The following is a 16,182-nucleotide window of genomic DNA, read 5'->3' as shown; positions in this document are numbered from 1 at the left end:
CCCTGAGAAGGATAAAACGTTTAGTGAAGACAAAATGAGGACAAACATATTCTTAAATTCTATCAATGAATATTTGAGATTTTAACTGCTTTCATTTTGTGTTTGTTATTTTCTCAAGAATAACTTGTATGCTGCATTAGTAGCATTGCCTATGTTATAATTGGAATCAGATCTATTGCCTGAGCATCCAAGGGATTTATTTCTGGTTTAGGGCAAACAGTACATTTAAATGAACCTAACAGGACAAAAACGAATACTAAATTGATTACATGTCAGAAAGTGACATTATGTCATCGCAGTGATTGTCCAGAGAAACATTGCACGGGTGTTGTAGTTGTAAAAAAGTCCAGTATGGATCTGGGAGGGTGTGTATAGAGTTTTTGTGTTTGTCAGGAGAACACTGGAGTCTGGCAGTCCTTGTTTGGATCAGTCTGCATCACCGAAAGAGATAAATAGGTTGTATAATATGAATTTATATGTTAGTGCCCCTAGGTTTAACCTTAATGAGCGAACCAGTGGGAAAGTGGCAAGGAAAAACTCCCTGAGATGGTATGAGGAAGAAACCTTGAGAGGAACCAGATTCAAAATGGAACAATTTCTCATCTGGGTGACACCAAATGTCCATTCAATACAGTTTTATCATGTTAAAGTGATTGACGCTTAAATGCTGAACTGCAAATTGTGGTCTTAAGCCATTTGAACAGACTGTTGATATAAATTACAGTTTAAATGAAGCTGAAGTGTTTAAGCAGGACAGAAATTGCACAAGAAATCAATAACACAATTGACTGACTACAAACAAATATCATTTCATTCAAGTATGATTTCAGATAATAAAGGATAATGTCACACGCCAGGACTGATTTAGTATTGTTCGAAAAATATTTCACCAAGAGAGGATAACGTGTAGATTACAAAGAAACGTGTAAATCATTAAATACACTTCGAACTCTTACGGTTCCTAGACTTTTATTATGGAAGCAGCACACGTGGCCGCCATTGTAGCTTTAATAATAACGCTTGCTGTCCATATTCTTGTGCATGCACCACGCAGGTGCTGACAGCAAGCTTTATAAATGTAATAAAATATAATTTTGAAGATGGATGACACCTAACCTGGAGGAAAGGTAAACGCTTTTAGAACTACATGCACAAGGTTGCTTTCTTGCTAAGGGTAGGAAGCTAGCAAAGATTCCCTCACCGGGGCAGTGAGCTACCCGGATTAAGAGAAAAAGTCTTTATGTGGCATATATAATGTTGTAATAATTGTGCGTTATATTTTTTGCTCCTGTTTGCATATTTCATGCAAAAAGAGACGCGAACTTCAGTAAAATCCTGCTATAACCGGAGCTGTTGAATTCTCCATTCTGATTGGTCAGAATGCGTTGAGTCGGGTTTTTTTTGTTTTTTGTTTCAGCAGCTGTAGTTCCGGCTTCGAGCCAAATTACACGTCTGTATCAATCCGCATGTTTGAACTTGGATTCATTCAAGTTTTACTTCATTAAAAACTGACGGTTTTTTATATTTTTCTGGAAGGAGTCTCCAGTTCCATTGCTTTGTAACACAAATTATACACACGAACGTCTTCAGTATTTTCATACTTTAAAGACAGATGATCAGTGTATTGTGACTCTAAAATAAGCAATAATAGGGACTAACTTGTTTCACAAGAAGCATTAGATGCAACGGTGAACCGTAGCCAAGGGTTTTTACTTCGTTACTTTACATAAATTAATTTTTCATGTATTATGTACTTTAAAGTACAACAGATTTCAATATGTAAAGTTTTTTTTATCTGTTCTAACAGATATATTGTTTTGCCTAGTACAGGCACACAGCAAGGAATGCAAATGAAATGCAAAAATGTTTATTTATAAATATGTATATTGTGTATATATAATGTATGGCTAAAACGATTCCTCGAGTAACTCGAGCAATTCAAATACAAAAAATTTGTGTAGTCCATTTAACTTAATACGAAACACTGTTTCCCCATGGACCATTATTACTGACGCACCGCCCTCTAAACTATGGACTTCTCTGGGGTCTTATTTATAAAAGTGCCCACTTTCCACACACAGGTTGTGCGTGCTATCCGTGTCGCCAATTCCCTTTTCTCACCTTCTGTATTTCCACATTGTGCGTTTGCAGTGCTGCTGTTTCCCCATGGACCATTATTACTGATGCACCACCCTCTAAACTCTGGACTTCTCTGGCGTCTTATTTATAAAAGTGCCCACTTTCCGCACAAAGGTTGTGTGGAAAGTGTCGCCGTGTCGCCAATTCCCTTTTCTCACCTTTGTAGTTCCACATTGTGCGTTTGCAGTGCTGCTGTTATCGGGAAATCGTTTTTTATTTTTTTTATTTACCTGCGACAGCATGCCCTGTTTTGTATTATTTCCTACACATCATTTACACTTAAACAATCATAGCACCACTGAGATTTGCATTTCACCTATAACACCAATTTGAACAGTATTTAACTTGTACATAAATAATAGTTTTTTTGTGCTTTTTGTCCTCTGTAGCAGCAGCAGTGGGCAGTGAGTTACAGGGATAATGGACTCCTGGACCCCGAATCCCCGAGCCAAGCCCTTTATCCCTCGACAACAGCGTAGCCTTTACCTTACCTGGAAATACAAACTTACCAACAAACGGGCTCTGCGACGGATTTGCCAGGTAAACATCTTCATTTACATGAGAAACATTTCATATCGTATTGTCATTTTGTGCTTCTGCTTTGAGTTTTTATGATTTGTGTGTTCTCAGGGCGGTGCTGTATTATTTTTGTTTATTACTGTAATTGTGAACATCAAACTAATTTTGGAAACGAGGAGAGCAGCAAGCGAGGAAGATTCTGCTCCAGATTATGGTATGTAGACTATATTTGGGTCAGTTTTTGACATTTCGATGAATACTCCAGTGTGTTACGAGATAATTTGTACCTCTTCTGTACCATGTGTGATAAACACAGGCAGCGATTTTGACACATTTTCTTACACTGAGGTAAGAAGGAAAAACTCAGGTCGCGGTTGGTATGGAAATCTCAGAGCCATTATCTAGCTTTATAGCGTAGCTCTGATAACAATCTTGATTCTAATTGGCCAGAAAGTGTTGACTTATTTTTGTATAACAGTCAAGTCAAGAAGCTTTTATTGTCATTTCAACCATATTTAGCTGATGCACTACTTAGTGAAATGAAACAACGTTCCTCCAGAACCCAGGTGCTACATACAACAACATAAAACAACAGAAACAGAAAAAACACAGGGCCAAGTACTAGTAGAAAGATCCTCGCCACATAACGTGCATGTGTGCAACTGGTGCAAACAGTGCAAAAAGACAACACAAAACAGTGCAGGACAATACACAAAACACAAAATAGCTCCGCCAGAAACCTGTTCTAACAAAATAAAATAAGGTGCACAGTAGCAGAAAAATGTAAACAAACAGCAGCTCTGATATAAGATAGACAGAAGAACTGTATCACTTTCTTATAATTTAATCAAGAGAACAGGAGCTAAAACATTTGGAATCATCAAATGTAAATAGAAAGTATTAAAACTATGACTGTTCTTATTTATATATATATAAATAATTATTTCTATTATTTATTTATTCCAAGTGTTTTAAATTTGTTAGTTACGTGCATTTTGGTATTTTTTACAACCTTCCTATATGCCGTCCAATTTCGTGTTGTTTATTTATTTATTTATTTTTCGTGTGTGTGAGAATTTATTTCTTATTCCACCTGTGATTTTATTTGTTCCTCAGATGAAACCGTGGCCAACATGGAAACGCCCAAAAGACCAGCAAGCGGACGCAAGGTGCTAGACATCGAGGTGTACTCTAGTCGCTCAAAGGTGTATGTTGCAGTGGATGGTACCACGGTGAGTTTTTCTTCCTGCAGAGCATTTTTATCTGTTTTTTGGCTCTATATATCTTTTGAATTTTAGACATCTCAGTTCAGATAATATTTCCCCAAAATCTGTTATATCAGAAAATTAGTAAGAAACTACAATTTGTGACAGTGGTGTAACTGGATGAGTAACAGTGCAAATGAACTCGCTGATCAAATGCTGTGATCTGGTAGGTATAAGATAATGATCGATTTGTTTTTCGGCTGCTTTCTTCAGGTATTGGAGGACGAGATGCGTGAGCAGGGAAGAGGCATACATGTCATAGTGCTCAATCAGGCTACTGTAAGTAAAGTTTACATTTTTCTTTAACGTGATGGGGGAGAAAAAAACAACAAAAAAAAACAAGTGTGTTCTCTGTATGTTTGTCTTATAAGTGACATTTAAATATAATTAAAGTAGCATGTTAGATCCCATATAGACATATATTAATAAACTGCAATACTCTCAGTGGCACAAAACATCGTTTTTCAGAGTCGTCTTTATTATTAAGTATCATGGGCTGCATGTAAAAGGAATTTGTCATGGTGGGATTGTAATATAAACATATGAAAAACTAGGAAAACCCGATAATTAACAAACAAAACAATACAAAACAAAGCATACCAACACACGAGGCAGCCATCAGGCACCATCTTGGTGGCTGTAAACTATAATAAATGATAAACGTACAATAAACAACCATTGCATGTAGTATGAGCATGTACAGTGATGGATTGGACTCAAAGAAGCCATTTGAGATACAGCTCATGAGCAAATACAGTTAAAAATGGAAAGGAATCCAGGTAGGCAAACATAGCTAAATATTAATGACAAAAAAGCTTTCTTTTGATAAATTATTAAAACATAAAAATCAGGGTTTATAAAATCCCCAATCTTTGCACTCAGCATTAAATTGGTACAGATTTTTGGTTATTACATAGCTATTTTAATATCCAGTAATCTCTTTGTCTTCCTGCACAGGGTCATGTGATGGCTAAGCGAGTGTTTGACACCTACTCTCCCCATGAGGATGAAGCCATGATCCTCTTTCTCAACATGGTCACCCGTGGCAGAGTCCTAATCTTCACAATCAAGGTCAACCTTTAATATTTATGAATTGACTTTTGGATGTGTAGTATGTGTGGTAGTGTGGTAATAGCTGCCCTGTGTGCTGTAATCAGGATGAGGGAACCTTCCATTTGAAAGATGCTGCCAAGAATCTTTTGAAGGGACTGGGCAGTCAGGTGGCTGCTACTCTTAGCTGGAGAGACATGTGGACTCTGGTTGTGAAAAAAGGAGGTAACACACAAAACAAGTGTCTTGACATGTTTTAGAATCAAAATCTAAAACCTTTTTACATACTTTTTGTTTGAAAAAATTACAAGAGTTGACCTTGAGGTCTTTTTTTTAAGCATAAATGCTTAGGACGTTCTTCTGCCAATTTTTTTTTTTAGACAATTTCTAAGTAAAACACCTCTTTAATACAAAAGATAAAGTGGATAGGCTGATTTTCACAACCTTTTCAGAATATTGTTACTTTTTTTAGGGGCACTACATTAAAAACTATGGTTATATTTTTGGAAATGTTTAATGTGGAGAGTCAAAAATCACACCAACAGTGAAACCCATTCAGTCACAATGTGTTAAAACTGTGTTCTTAGGTCAGGTGTATGGGGAAAAGCACTCAAAATCACCTGCTCTCTCCACCTGGGGAGATCCTGTACTGCTGAAGACTGAGGTTCAACTCACAGCTCCTGAAGGTACAGTCCTGCTCTTTTCCAGTGATAATCATCAGCATTGGTTTATTAGGGTTCAACATTTATTAGTACATTTACAGCACATCTGTGTGTGTGTGTGTGTGTGTTGTATAGAGGCAGAGTGTCATTGGGCAGACACAGAGCTGAACCGAAGGAGGAAACTCTTCTGCAGTAAAGTGGAGGGTTATGGAAGCATCTGCAGTTGCAAGGATCCAGCACCAATAGAATTTAACCCAGAGCCAGTAGGAACATACTGAATTATTCTTTTTTTTTTTTTTTTTTTTCTTTAGTATGTTCAAATTTCAACATTTCAAAGATCTTCCCATTGTATTTTGTATATATACACAGAGTAAATGTATCCCTGTGTGTCTTGTTTAGCTTCCCAATAATAATGTCTACAACATCCCAGTTGCTGTCATTGCAGGGAACAGACCAAACTATCTCTACAGGTCAGTAGTGAGTCCAATCCTGCTTTTATTTTTTTTTTTTTTTTTTTATATATATATAAAGGTGATGTATGTCTGATAAATCAACAGCACTGTTGTGCACTGTGTCTGCAGAATGCTGCGCTCTCTCCTGTCCTCTCATGGCGTGAACCCACAAATGATCACTGTTTTTATTGATGGCTATTATGAGGTATGCTTTCTTCCGTCTTCCTTATATTTGATACTCATTTGATGTCTTTACACATACATTTATTCAGAGTAAAATTAAGCAATATTCATAAATAAATGAGTACGGCTTCAAAAGATAACCTGAAGCTTTATTAATACCAAAAGGGGAAACCCGGAGATGGACAAGGCTAACTTCATACCTAGACTTGAACTCTGGTTTCTGGATTCAATGTTTAGAGTGCTAACAGTTTGATTTTATGTTCTTATGTTAGCTTAAAGTATTAAAGCAAAAAGTTGAAAAAAAGAAGCTAGTATGGGAATCATTTCTGATCATACGGTGCCTCTCAAAACGCTAAGGATTTTTCAGTATAAATAAAGCTCAACATCTGTTCAGTTTTACATTTGTTCGGTCAAAGTAAATCGTTAAATGATGTGGTTCATTGCATATTAATAAAAAGAACATGCACGTGTCTCACAAAAATGATAAAATTACATGTTACCTGAATGCTGGGTTCTTGATGCTACAATATGCTACTTCTACCATTAGGGGTCGCCAAAGCGGATCATATTGATTCTACAATACAAACTGCATTTAAAAAAAAAAAGGAAGTGAATACTGTAGTTGATATATAACTGTGGTTGTCATTGTAATGTCATTAACCTTCTGTTTAAATTTTATCTGTTAGGAATGTATATGAAATCCACGAAACAGAGTTCATCTAATAATTATAGAGATGTTTTAATGTTTTTCAGAAATTATTCTTTTTAAATACCTCACAGCTACTTGAATAAATAAAGATATTTTATACTGTTCCCGAGATCCTATTCAAGCTTTAATTAATTCTAACTTTTTACAAAGTTCTCACACACTAATTCTTTGTAAATGTAGGAGCCGATGGATGTGGTGGAATTGTTTGGACTTAAAGGAGTTCAGCACACACCCATTAGCATTAAAAATGCCCGTGTGTCCCAGGTGATTTATTAGGATTGTATATGCTAATACAATACCAGAATGAAAGAATTCTTGAAGGAATTTTAGAGTAGTAATTTTTCTTCACAATTGATTTTGTTATAGCACTACAAAGCCAGTTTGACTGCAACGTTCAATCTCCATCCGGTGAGGATCATTCTATCTAGTAGGGTTTCAAATCATAAATTCTGTTCAGTTGTAGGCATGTTTTGTTGCTTTAACCTATCCTTGTTGATTTCAGGATGCAAATTTTGCAATTGTCCTGGAGGAAGATTTGGATATTTCCATAGATTTTTACAGGTACATAAGCATAGTAATGTTTGTAGTACACAGTCATGCTCACTAGAGGGCAGCAAACTCCAACAGTTACAACCTCTATTGAATTTAGGAAATTGCTTAATTCTATACAATTGGTGAGAAAAACCATAAGCATTAATAAAAGATTACTGTGCCATGCCAATTGATATTTATTAATGTATTTTATTTAAGTGGCAATTTCTTTTTTTTTTAGTTTTCTCAGTCAGACCATTCATTTGCTTAATGAAGATGAGAGCATTTATTGCATATCAGCCTGGAATGATCAGGTGAGTTTAACAGTAATAGTTTGGTCTTTCGGATATATTGTGTACAAGTTGCAGTAAATATAATTTTTGATTGGACACTGTACTAAACATACAGTGCTACATTAATCTAAATTCAATGTTTGCTTCTTATTTAGATTTATTTAAAATGATTATTTTTCTTTGCAATAATTAGTTATGTTGAATACTACAAGAGAATAGAAAGAAATAAAAACAAAAAATTTTGAAAATAGATAAAAAAAAATTTCTTTTATGTATAGCATTTAAAATATAAATAAGTCTTTAGCCTTAAAGTGAAGAAAAAAGGTACTGCATTAATTCAGTTAATTATTTTTTTTATTCTGAATAATTATTTTTTTTGCAGACATAACACATAAGTCTTAGAGAACAATTTGAAACGTATAGATACCAAAAAAAAAAAAAAACCTGATAACAGTAATAATAAACTAAAAACCTTCTTTAAACTTGGAACCAACATGATATCACCAGGATTGGTGTAATATGTAGTCGTGCATGTCGAACACTGTGTGTTATTGATTCAAACACATACCAGCAAAGAAGAACGCAGCGTATGGATCCCTGTGGAAAACCATACACAGAATGTTGCATTTGATTATGAATGATTTAGGAAAAAACTATTTAAGGACATTCTCAAGCAATTCAAACCTCTGTTCTCGAGCTCGAGAATGATAAGCAGAAGGAGCTATTTACAATGCAAAAACAAATTCTCCTCAGGGCTTGAGTCTTATGTAAATGACTGCCTTTAGAAGCACTGTTGCACAATTCCTCATTTTCAGTGCTTTTTGTGACTTAGTAAGAACAATAACCAAATTCAGGACAGATATGGAGACACATTGTGAATCAATTCAGCATTTGAATTAACGACAAAACACGTGATTGGATATTTATTAATGCTCCATGCCAAACACCACACTGTCCAATGGAATAGAGCTGTTCTTGCAGGATAGATGATCAGGATTAAAATTTGTTTGAATGCTACTAAAAGGCAATGTATATAATACACTAAAGCAGTCTGTTCTTTCCCTTTGTGTCTTTAGGGCTATGAGCACACAGCCGAGGACCCGTCACTGCTTTACAGGGTGGAGAGTATGCCTGGTCTGGGCTGGGTGCTCAAAAAAACTCTCTACAAGGATGAACTGGAACCCAAGTGGCCTACCCCTGAGAAGGTCCAAAAATAACCATATTTGGTCGATCTGTTCTAGCCATAAAAGTGAACCAATACCCTTATTAAGCTCATTTCATACATTCATGTGTGCTTCCTCTCTGGTAGCTGTGGGACTGGGATATGTGGATGCGCATGCCAGAGCAGAGGAAGGGGAGAGAGTGCGTAATTCCTGATGTTTCCCGCTCGTATCACTTTGGCATCGTTGGCCTCAACATGAACGGTTACTTCCATGTGAGTAATGATTTTGGCTGTTGGCTTGTAGCTCGAGCAAACTATTACATAATAACGAATGACTATAATAATTGCTTAATACTGTATATATTTTAAATACTCGTTTTTTTTTTTTTAATTTGCTAACATTTATTTTAAAATATTTCCTTCTGTCAACAAATCATAATGCATAACTTCTACAACATGACATTTTTTTTTTTCATATGCATCACATGCCAAAGACAATATTGGCAGTATGCAGCAATTAATGCAAAATACAATTCAAGGCACAGTGCAATATAAAATAAAATTGTAAGTAATTCCCAGCACCATTGATGTGAACCATTTAAAATGGGTTGGCACACAAAAATGAGGGGAAAAAATTAAATAAATAAATAAAATTGACATTCTGCTATCAAAATAAATAAGCACTATAGGTTTTTTTAACTATTTTAAATTAATCTGTAATTAAATGTTTTATTCAATCTCAAAAGGGAAAAAGCTAATATTTTATCCATTTTGTAAAAGATTTGTTGCCAAATATTCTAACATTTACTACAATCAGTGTTTTTTTTTTTTATTTTATTTTTTTTATTAATTTCCCAAAAAGCCCTTCAAATGTGTAATAATGCGTATTGTAACATTGCTTTTCTGTGCAGGAAGTATATTTTAAGAAACACAAGTTTAACACCGTCCCAAATGTTCAGATGAGAAATATTGATGGGTATGTATGAGATTCAGCTGTTTAAATAAAGCCAAACCATTTCCTCAAATGTAATTGTATGCTTCTATGTTTAAATGAATAGCTTGAAGAAAGATGCCTATGAAGTAGAGATCCAGAATCTGTTACGGTAAATCCACTTTCTTGATAAAAGGTTGCATTCGAGTTATTTTCTCTTTTGTATTCAATGTATGGCCTGTTAAGAGAAACATGTAAGAAATATGACGTGTACCATACTGAACTATCAGCTTTGTATTGTTGCAGGGAGGCCGAAGTTCTGGATCACAGCAAGAACCCATGTGAAGACTCGTTCATCCCAGACACGGAAGGAAAGACCTACGTCATGTTTATCAAAATGGAGCAGGAGACGGACACAAGCACCTGGACTGAACTGGCCAAGGTACAACTTTCTTTTATTAATGATGTGGAAAATATTACTTTTAGTTTTGAAACTAAATAAAGAAAATTTAGATCTCCTGTATAGATAGCTGTGTGGAAAATAGGGCGGAAATCCAAGCACAAAATACACAAACTCTGTGTGTGTTGTGTTCATTTATTTATTTTGTGATTTGCCTTTTATTTTTTAATTAAATAAATTCATTCATTAAATCCGTTGAATTCCTGTTTACTGTCACAGTTTTGTTGCTTTTGAAAAGCATGTAGTGATCCACATGAACTTTTAGGAACAAATCCAGAAATGATTGATGAAGGCACTGGTGGATTGTTCACTTATGGTCAAGGAGTTATTTTGTTGTGTGTTGTTCAAGAGTACCACAAACCCAAATAACTCAAAGTAAAAAATAAGATGGCAAGAAATTATAAATGAGTTGTATATTGAAATAATTGTACATTATGAACTGAGAAAAAAAGCAACACACATGCACACTGCATTTATTATCTTTTCACTATGCACCCAGATATTTCATGATGTTTACTGACCTCTAGTGGTGACTCAGACATGCTACTTTTGCAAACAAAGGAATGGGGATTGAGAGATGTGTTCTCTATCTGTAGTGCCTACACGTGTGGGATCTAGACGTACGGGGCTATCACAGAGGCCTCTGGAGGCACTTCCGAAAGAAAAACCACGTCCTTGTTGTAGCTGTTCCTATCTCGCCTTACTCGTAAGTCCTACATCCTTTACTTCTTCGGCATCTTCGTAGCTGCGTTTGTAAACCTCGCAAACATTACTTATCCCCTACAGCACTCGGAAGCCTGCCCATGTTACCCCTATTCACCTGGAGCCACCACCTAAAGACGAGGCGGCCCCTGTGGAGCAGCTCTAGAGCAGCTGCAGTTGAACAGGTCTCATTAAACAAAGGGTCCCACTTGCACTAGGCCTGTGCTCAAAGAACCTTCTGCCTTCAGGCCACAGCAAAAGCTGCTAACAGCTGCTACAGCTTCTCTACTGGAGCATCCTCTGTAACATGCTGCCTGTGCCGACTAGAAAATATTGCGAGTGAGGAAAATGCAAATGGTGAGTAGAGAAGCTCTTCCTGTCTAATGGGAAATTGCGTGTCCTAACGGCGATGGGAGACGCATGTCATGTCAAATACTAGGTGAAAAGCGCCTTGTTACTTGTTATAGAAGTTATGAACAGGAACGTGGGCAAGACGTGTGGAAACGAATCTGATTTTTAAACACTACTGAATACTTTTAGGTTGTACAGTATGTCAATTTTAACTTAAGTCTATTTATTTTGACAATGTTAAGCTAGTTGTTGACACTTAATACATGGTGTTTATAAGGCTACATAAGTCTTTTGTGATAACTGGCGTAAGTTGAAATACATGGTAATCAATACTCGGAGAGATCAGCTATTATAAAGGATAATTATATCAATTTTGACGTCAAGTTGGCATCTTGATTTGAGGTGACGGAGTGTTAAGGGCTTATTACAATAATAAATACAGAGCAAGATATTGCCACATTGCATTCATAAAACATTTAAGGTTATGAGCAATGTTACATCACCAGTATGTCACTTTACTGGAAGAATGCTGCGCTACAAAGTTCCTCGTCATGACGACATTCTAAAGTCAAGTGTCATTAAACGCCATCAAACATGTCAATACGAAAGCAGTATTTATGAGAGCTGATACCTGTCGATTTCAAATGCATATGTAGCGTCATATCATTTCTCATGAAGCACCTATAAAGAACCTGAAATAAAGTGCTACAGGTTTTTTTATAGGCATATATTTTTGCATTAAAAAAAAAATCATATTTTCAGTCCCGCATTTCAGATGAGAGGTGCATGTGTGTTTTTATTTATTAATCACCTGAGGTTGATTATTGGTAGAGAGAACATCTAGTACAAATCATTGCCTGAGGTGGAGTTTTCTAGTTCAAGGCTGCATCTAGATGCCTTCAGCTAGCAAACGGGAGAATTGGCAGGTCTTTGTATCAATGCGTATTGTAGCCATAGGCATTTTTTTTTTTTTACAGACCGAAGGAAGTTCTTGTATGTCTTGTTTGCTAGAAAACATCACCTCTTCTCTGATCTCGAATCGAACACGCTTGCATTAGTCAGAGGTCCCTCGAGCTTGCGTTATGGTTTTGATGAGTTCAGCTACAGGTCTATACAACACTATACACTGATAATGTTCTTTTATCTTTTCACTCTCAATTCTTTCATAGGGTTTTTCTGTATCGTGACGGTTATTTTTATTAACGTAAGAGACTTGTACAATGTTTTCAAACCATTTCATCACTAAATTATAAACAGTACAACTGGAAGTGTTGAATTTATATTTTAGTTTGACCACTGAATATTCATTTGCAAAATATGTTTATTCATAAGGACTCAAGGTCACTGGTCCTCATGTCTTTTAAACATTTCACTGCTGAATTTTCTATATTTCTGAATTTTGTTTTGTATTTTGCTGTGGACTTTCTTAATAAAATAAAAAGTTTATAAGCTTTTGCTTTATTATGTCTGAATATTTTTTCTAGTTAAAGACACTTGATCAGCTTTGTCAGCGTTAGTCTGCGTAGGGTTTTTTTTTCCCCTCGTACCATCAAGTGTTTATGTGCCGCTCTCGCCAACGGCTTGCTCATCAGGGGATAGACTTATAGGCATTATAGGCACTAAAATTTATAAGTTCACATTTTATAACCTGTTTATCTGTATAAAGCTGTTTTTTTTTCTATAAGGTCCATTGTTGAAAGTGCTATAGAAATAAAATTGAATTTTTTTATTATTTTTTTTTTATTATACTTATACTTTTTACAGTAAGTTTATTTACTCTTTAACAATTTACCCTTTTTAAAAAATTTTATTTAACACCTTTTTGCCTTCAACAGTTTAGTAGTGCTTATTTTAATTTATTATAATTTTTTTAATTGGATGTTTTACAATACGCTTTGTTTTTGTCCTTTTGCACAGTTTATTTATTTGCCCTGAATTGCAGGACAATTTATTTATCTAATAATTTACTTGGTTGATCCAACATAATTAAGCAAAGAAAAAAAGTTATTAAACTAATTTTTGTGTTTTAAAATTCTAGCTTGGGAAACATTATTTTAGCCGCACTGTTACATCTTATGACATCTCACTCTTTGGATATTCATCTACATTTCTGTTAATATACTTACTGCACCTCCACACCGTAAATTCCCCCTAATTGTTACTTAACTAGATGTTCTATAGAGACTCTCCTGTAGTTGTTTCTATTTGAAGGCCCTCATTGCGGTGTTATTATACTGAAAATGAAGTTTGGAGAAAGTTGAGTACACAGAAGAACAGAGTGACTCATTGCAGTTCTGGTGAACACAAAGCACCGCAAGCAAATCAGTTCTGAATAGGAAATTGTGTGGGCATTGAAATCCAGGCAAATTCATCCTCATCTCGGTTTCAGATGTAAATGTAGTTGTGTGGATTTATCTGCATTGAGGTTTCAAGGACCATTGATTAAAATCACTTTTTACCATCTTAAAAGCAAAATGTATGATTTAAGATATAGATCAGATGAGCAAGTATTCAGTGTTGCATTTCCTGCAGTGAGTCTTTAAAGAATTTAAAATCAAAGATTTCATCCCCTGCAGTAATTTTCTATATTTTCCATTTACCGAAAAGTTATTTTATGTTTGTGCAATTGCTCTTTAATTTCTTTATTTAGTATTTACAGTAGAGTTTACCGTTTATTATTCTTTGTTTTTAAAATGAAAATCTTACAGTAGTACGAGAAGAACAACACCCACTAATTCTATAGTCTATTGACATCTCATGATGCGCTTTATCGCTTTTGTTTTTTGCATTTGATTCATTAGTTTCAGATTTAAATGCATTTATATCTATTTTCACATTTTGAGTTTGGTTCCTCTTTAAGGTGTCTTTCTCATACCATCTCTGAGATTTTTTCCATGTCACTCTCGCCACTGGCATAAAATTATAGGTAATAATTTATGATGCTAAAATTTATAGGTGCAATTCATTTCTGCAAAGCTGCTTTGGGACGATGCCCATTGTAAAAAAGTGCTATACAGATCAAATTTAATTGAATTAAATCTAAAATCTTATGTTTAAAGCACTAGACATCTGCCTGTCATTTGCAAACACGGTATATGTGCTTGCTTAACACATCATTGTCTAATAGAGACAATAAATCAAATGTTCTCTGCTCTATTTGAAAGCTATGATCATTCATCTGCTTTCCTTCATATAACATTTCTTCACTGCAGTTCTAAAAAATTAATGGCCACTAGACTTTCTTTCGATGAGTGAATCTAAAAAGCTTCAGATGTCAAAATAATGAGCAGGCGTGAAGTTTATTGATCGAAGCAGTAAATATGTGATGGGTGATGTTTCCTCGTAGGACAGACACCCGTTATATAATGTTATGACAGTGGTTCCCTTTTGAAAATGTAATTTATTATTATATACCACGCTTCATTTTACAAAAATGTGAACTTTACAGTAGCATTTAAAGCTGTTTCCAACATACATGAATTTTGCAATGGCACAATAACATTATTCAGTTCATAATTTACATAAAGTGCAGAGAATGTTTAACATTTGGAATTCGCTGTTGTTACAATGTATTTATGTGCACAATATACAACTACCTATTACTTTTCAAAAGTTCGGAATGGCCTGGATTTTGAAAGTAAAGCAATTCTTTTGAAGTACAAAAAATTTGATTGATCAAAATTCTCATTTTATATCTCAAATATATCAAGCTCATTTAAAAAAAATAAAATAAAATCTACACAGGCATACTAAGGTTATTTCTTTGGAAATATTGCTCCTGTGTTCTAAGGATACTTTGTGTTAGTTAATGTCATTATGCTAAAAGGTTATCATTAGAAATACCCTTGTGCAATTATTTAAGCACAGCTGAAACTCATTGTGCTGTTTAATGAAGCAATAAAACTGGACATCACTGGGCAGCTCAAGTATCTGAAGCATCAGCATTTGTAGCTTTTATTATGGTCCACAGTGGCCAGAAAAGAAAGCACATTCCTCAGAAACTCGCCCGTCTGTTGTTGTGTTTAGAAATAAAATCTATTGCATGTGAGGAATTCCCAAGGACCTCAAGCTATCTTCCAAAGATGTGCACTACTTCTTTCATAGAACAGCACAAACTGGCCCTATCCAGGAGAAAAAGAAAAGCCGGAGTCCTTCGTGCACAAATTTACAGAAGCATAAAAAAACATCAAAGCAGCTAGTTTGAGAAACAGATGCCTCACAGGTCCTCAGCTAGCAGCTTTATTAAATATTCCCTGTAAAACAAAACTTTTTAACAGTGAATAGGAGACTCCAGGATGTTCTGTTTCTAGGCAGAGTTTCAAAGAAATACAAGAAAAAAAAATGTATAATAAAATAATCTGTGACTTGCCAATAATGGAAAATGATTTATATCACCAAAAGAACACACTATTGACATGATAAAAAAAGTTCTCTCGACAGTTTAAGTTTAAGGTGTTCGCATCATGGAGGAGACTATTTGAGGTGCAGAGAAAAAGAGATGGATGTTGGAGGAGTTCATGATCTGTTGAACATGGTGGATGAAATGGCATTGTGTTGGGGGAGTGTTGGGGCTGCAAGTGGGAGGTTTTGTACAGGGTACAAGTAGTTATGAACAAGGAAGGCTATCACTCCATTTTGCAGCACCATGCCATGAAAATGTCTCAAGAAAAATCAGCTGGAATTCTGTCTGTAATGGATTTGATGTGCAATCAGTAGATCTTACACTGATGAAAAAATTGCTAAATTTTGAAAGTCCAATTCAACGTTCAGGAA

The 16,182-nt window shown here is 35.2% G+C and overlaps 1 protein-coding gene across 1 annotated transcript; it reads left to right on the top strand.

The window, feature by feature from the left end:
- Nucleotides 1-952: 952 nt before the first annotated feature.
- Nucleotides 953-12,164, top strand: pomgnt1 (protein O-linked mannose N-acetylglucosaminyltransferase 1 (beta 1,2-)). The gene is made up of 22 exons (XM_046858543.1): nucleotides 953-1,127; nucleotides 2,529-2,679; nucleotides 2,770-2,872; nucleotides 3,775-3,890; nucleotides 4,137-4,202; nucleotides 4,881-4,994; nucleotides 5,081-5,198; nucleotides 5,561-5,659; nucleotides 5,771-5,898; nucleotides 6,035-6,105; nucleotides 6,217-6,292; nucleotides 7,160-7,243; nucleotides 7,346-7,387; nucleotides 7,482-7,540; nucleotides 7,752-7,824; nucleotides 8,880-9,008; nucleotides 9,113-9,238; nucleotides 9,877-9,941; nucleotides 10,024-10,068; nucleotides 10,203-10,338; nucleotides 10,953-11,062; nucleotides 11,143-12,164. Exons 2-22 carry the CDS (start codon nucleotides 2,560-2,562, stop codon nucleotides 11,222-11,224), a joined length of 1,962 nt encoding a protein of 653 aa, XP_046714499.1. The 5' UTR covers nucleotides 953-1,127; nucleotides 2,529-2,559; the 3' UTR covers nucleotides 11,225-12,164.
- Nucleotides 12,165-16,182: the final 4,018 nt, after the last annotated feature.

The sequence above is a fragment of the Silurus meridionalis genome, chromosome 1 (assembly GCF_014805685.1).
Source record: "Silurus meridionalis isolate SWU-2019-XX chromosome 1, ASM1480568v1, whole genome shotgun sequence".
NCBI lineage: Eukaryota > Metazoa > Chordata > Actinopteri > Siluriformes > Siluridae > Silurus > Silurus meridionalis.
The sequence above is the reverse complement of the archived record's forward strand: the minus strand, read 5'-3'. Positions and strand labels throughout refer to the sequence as shown.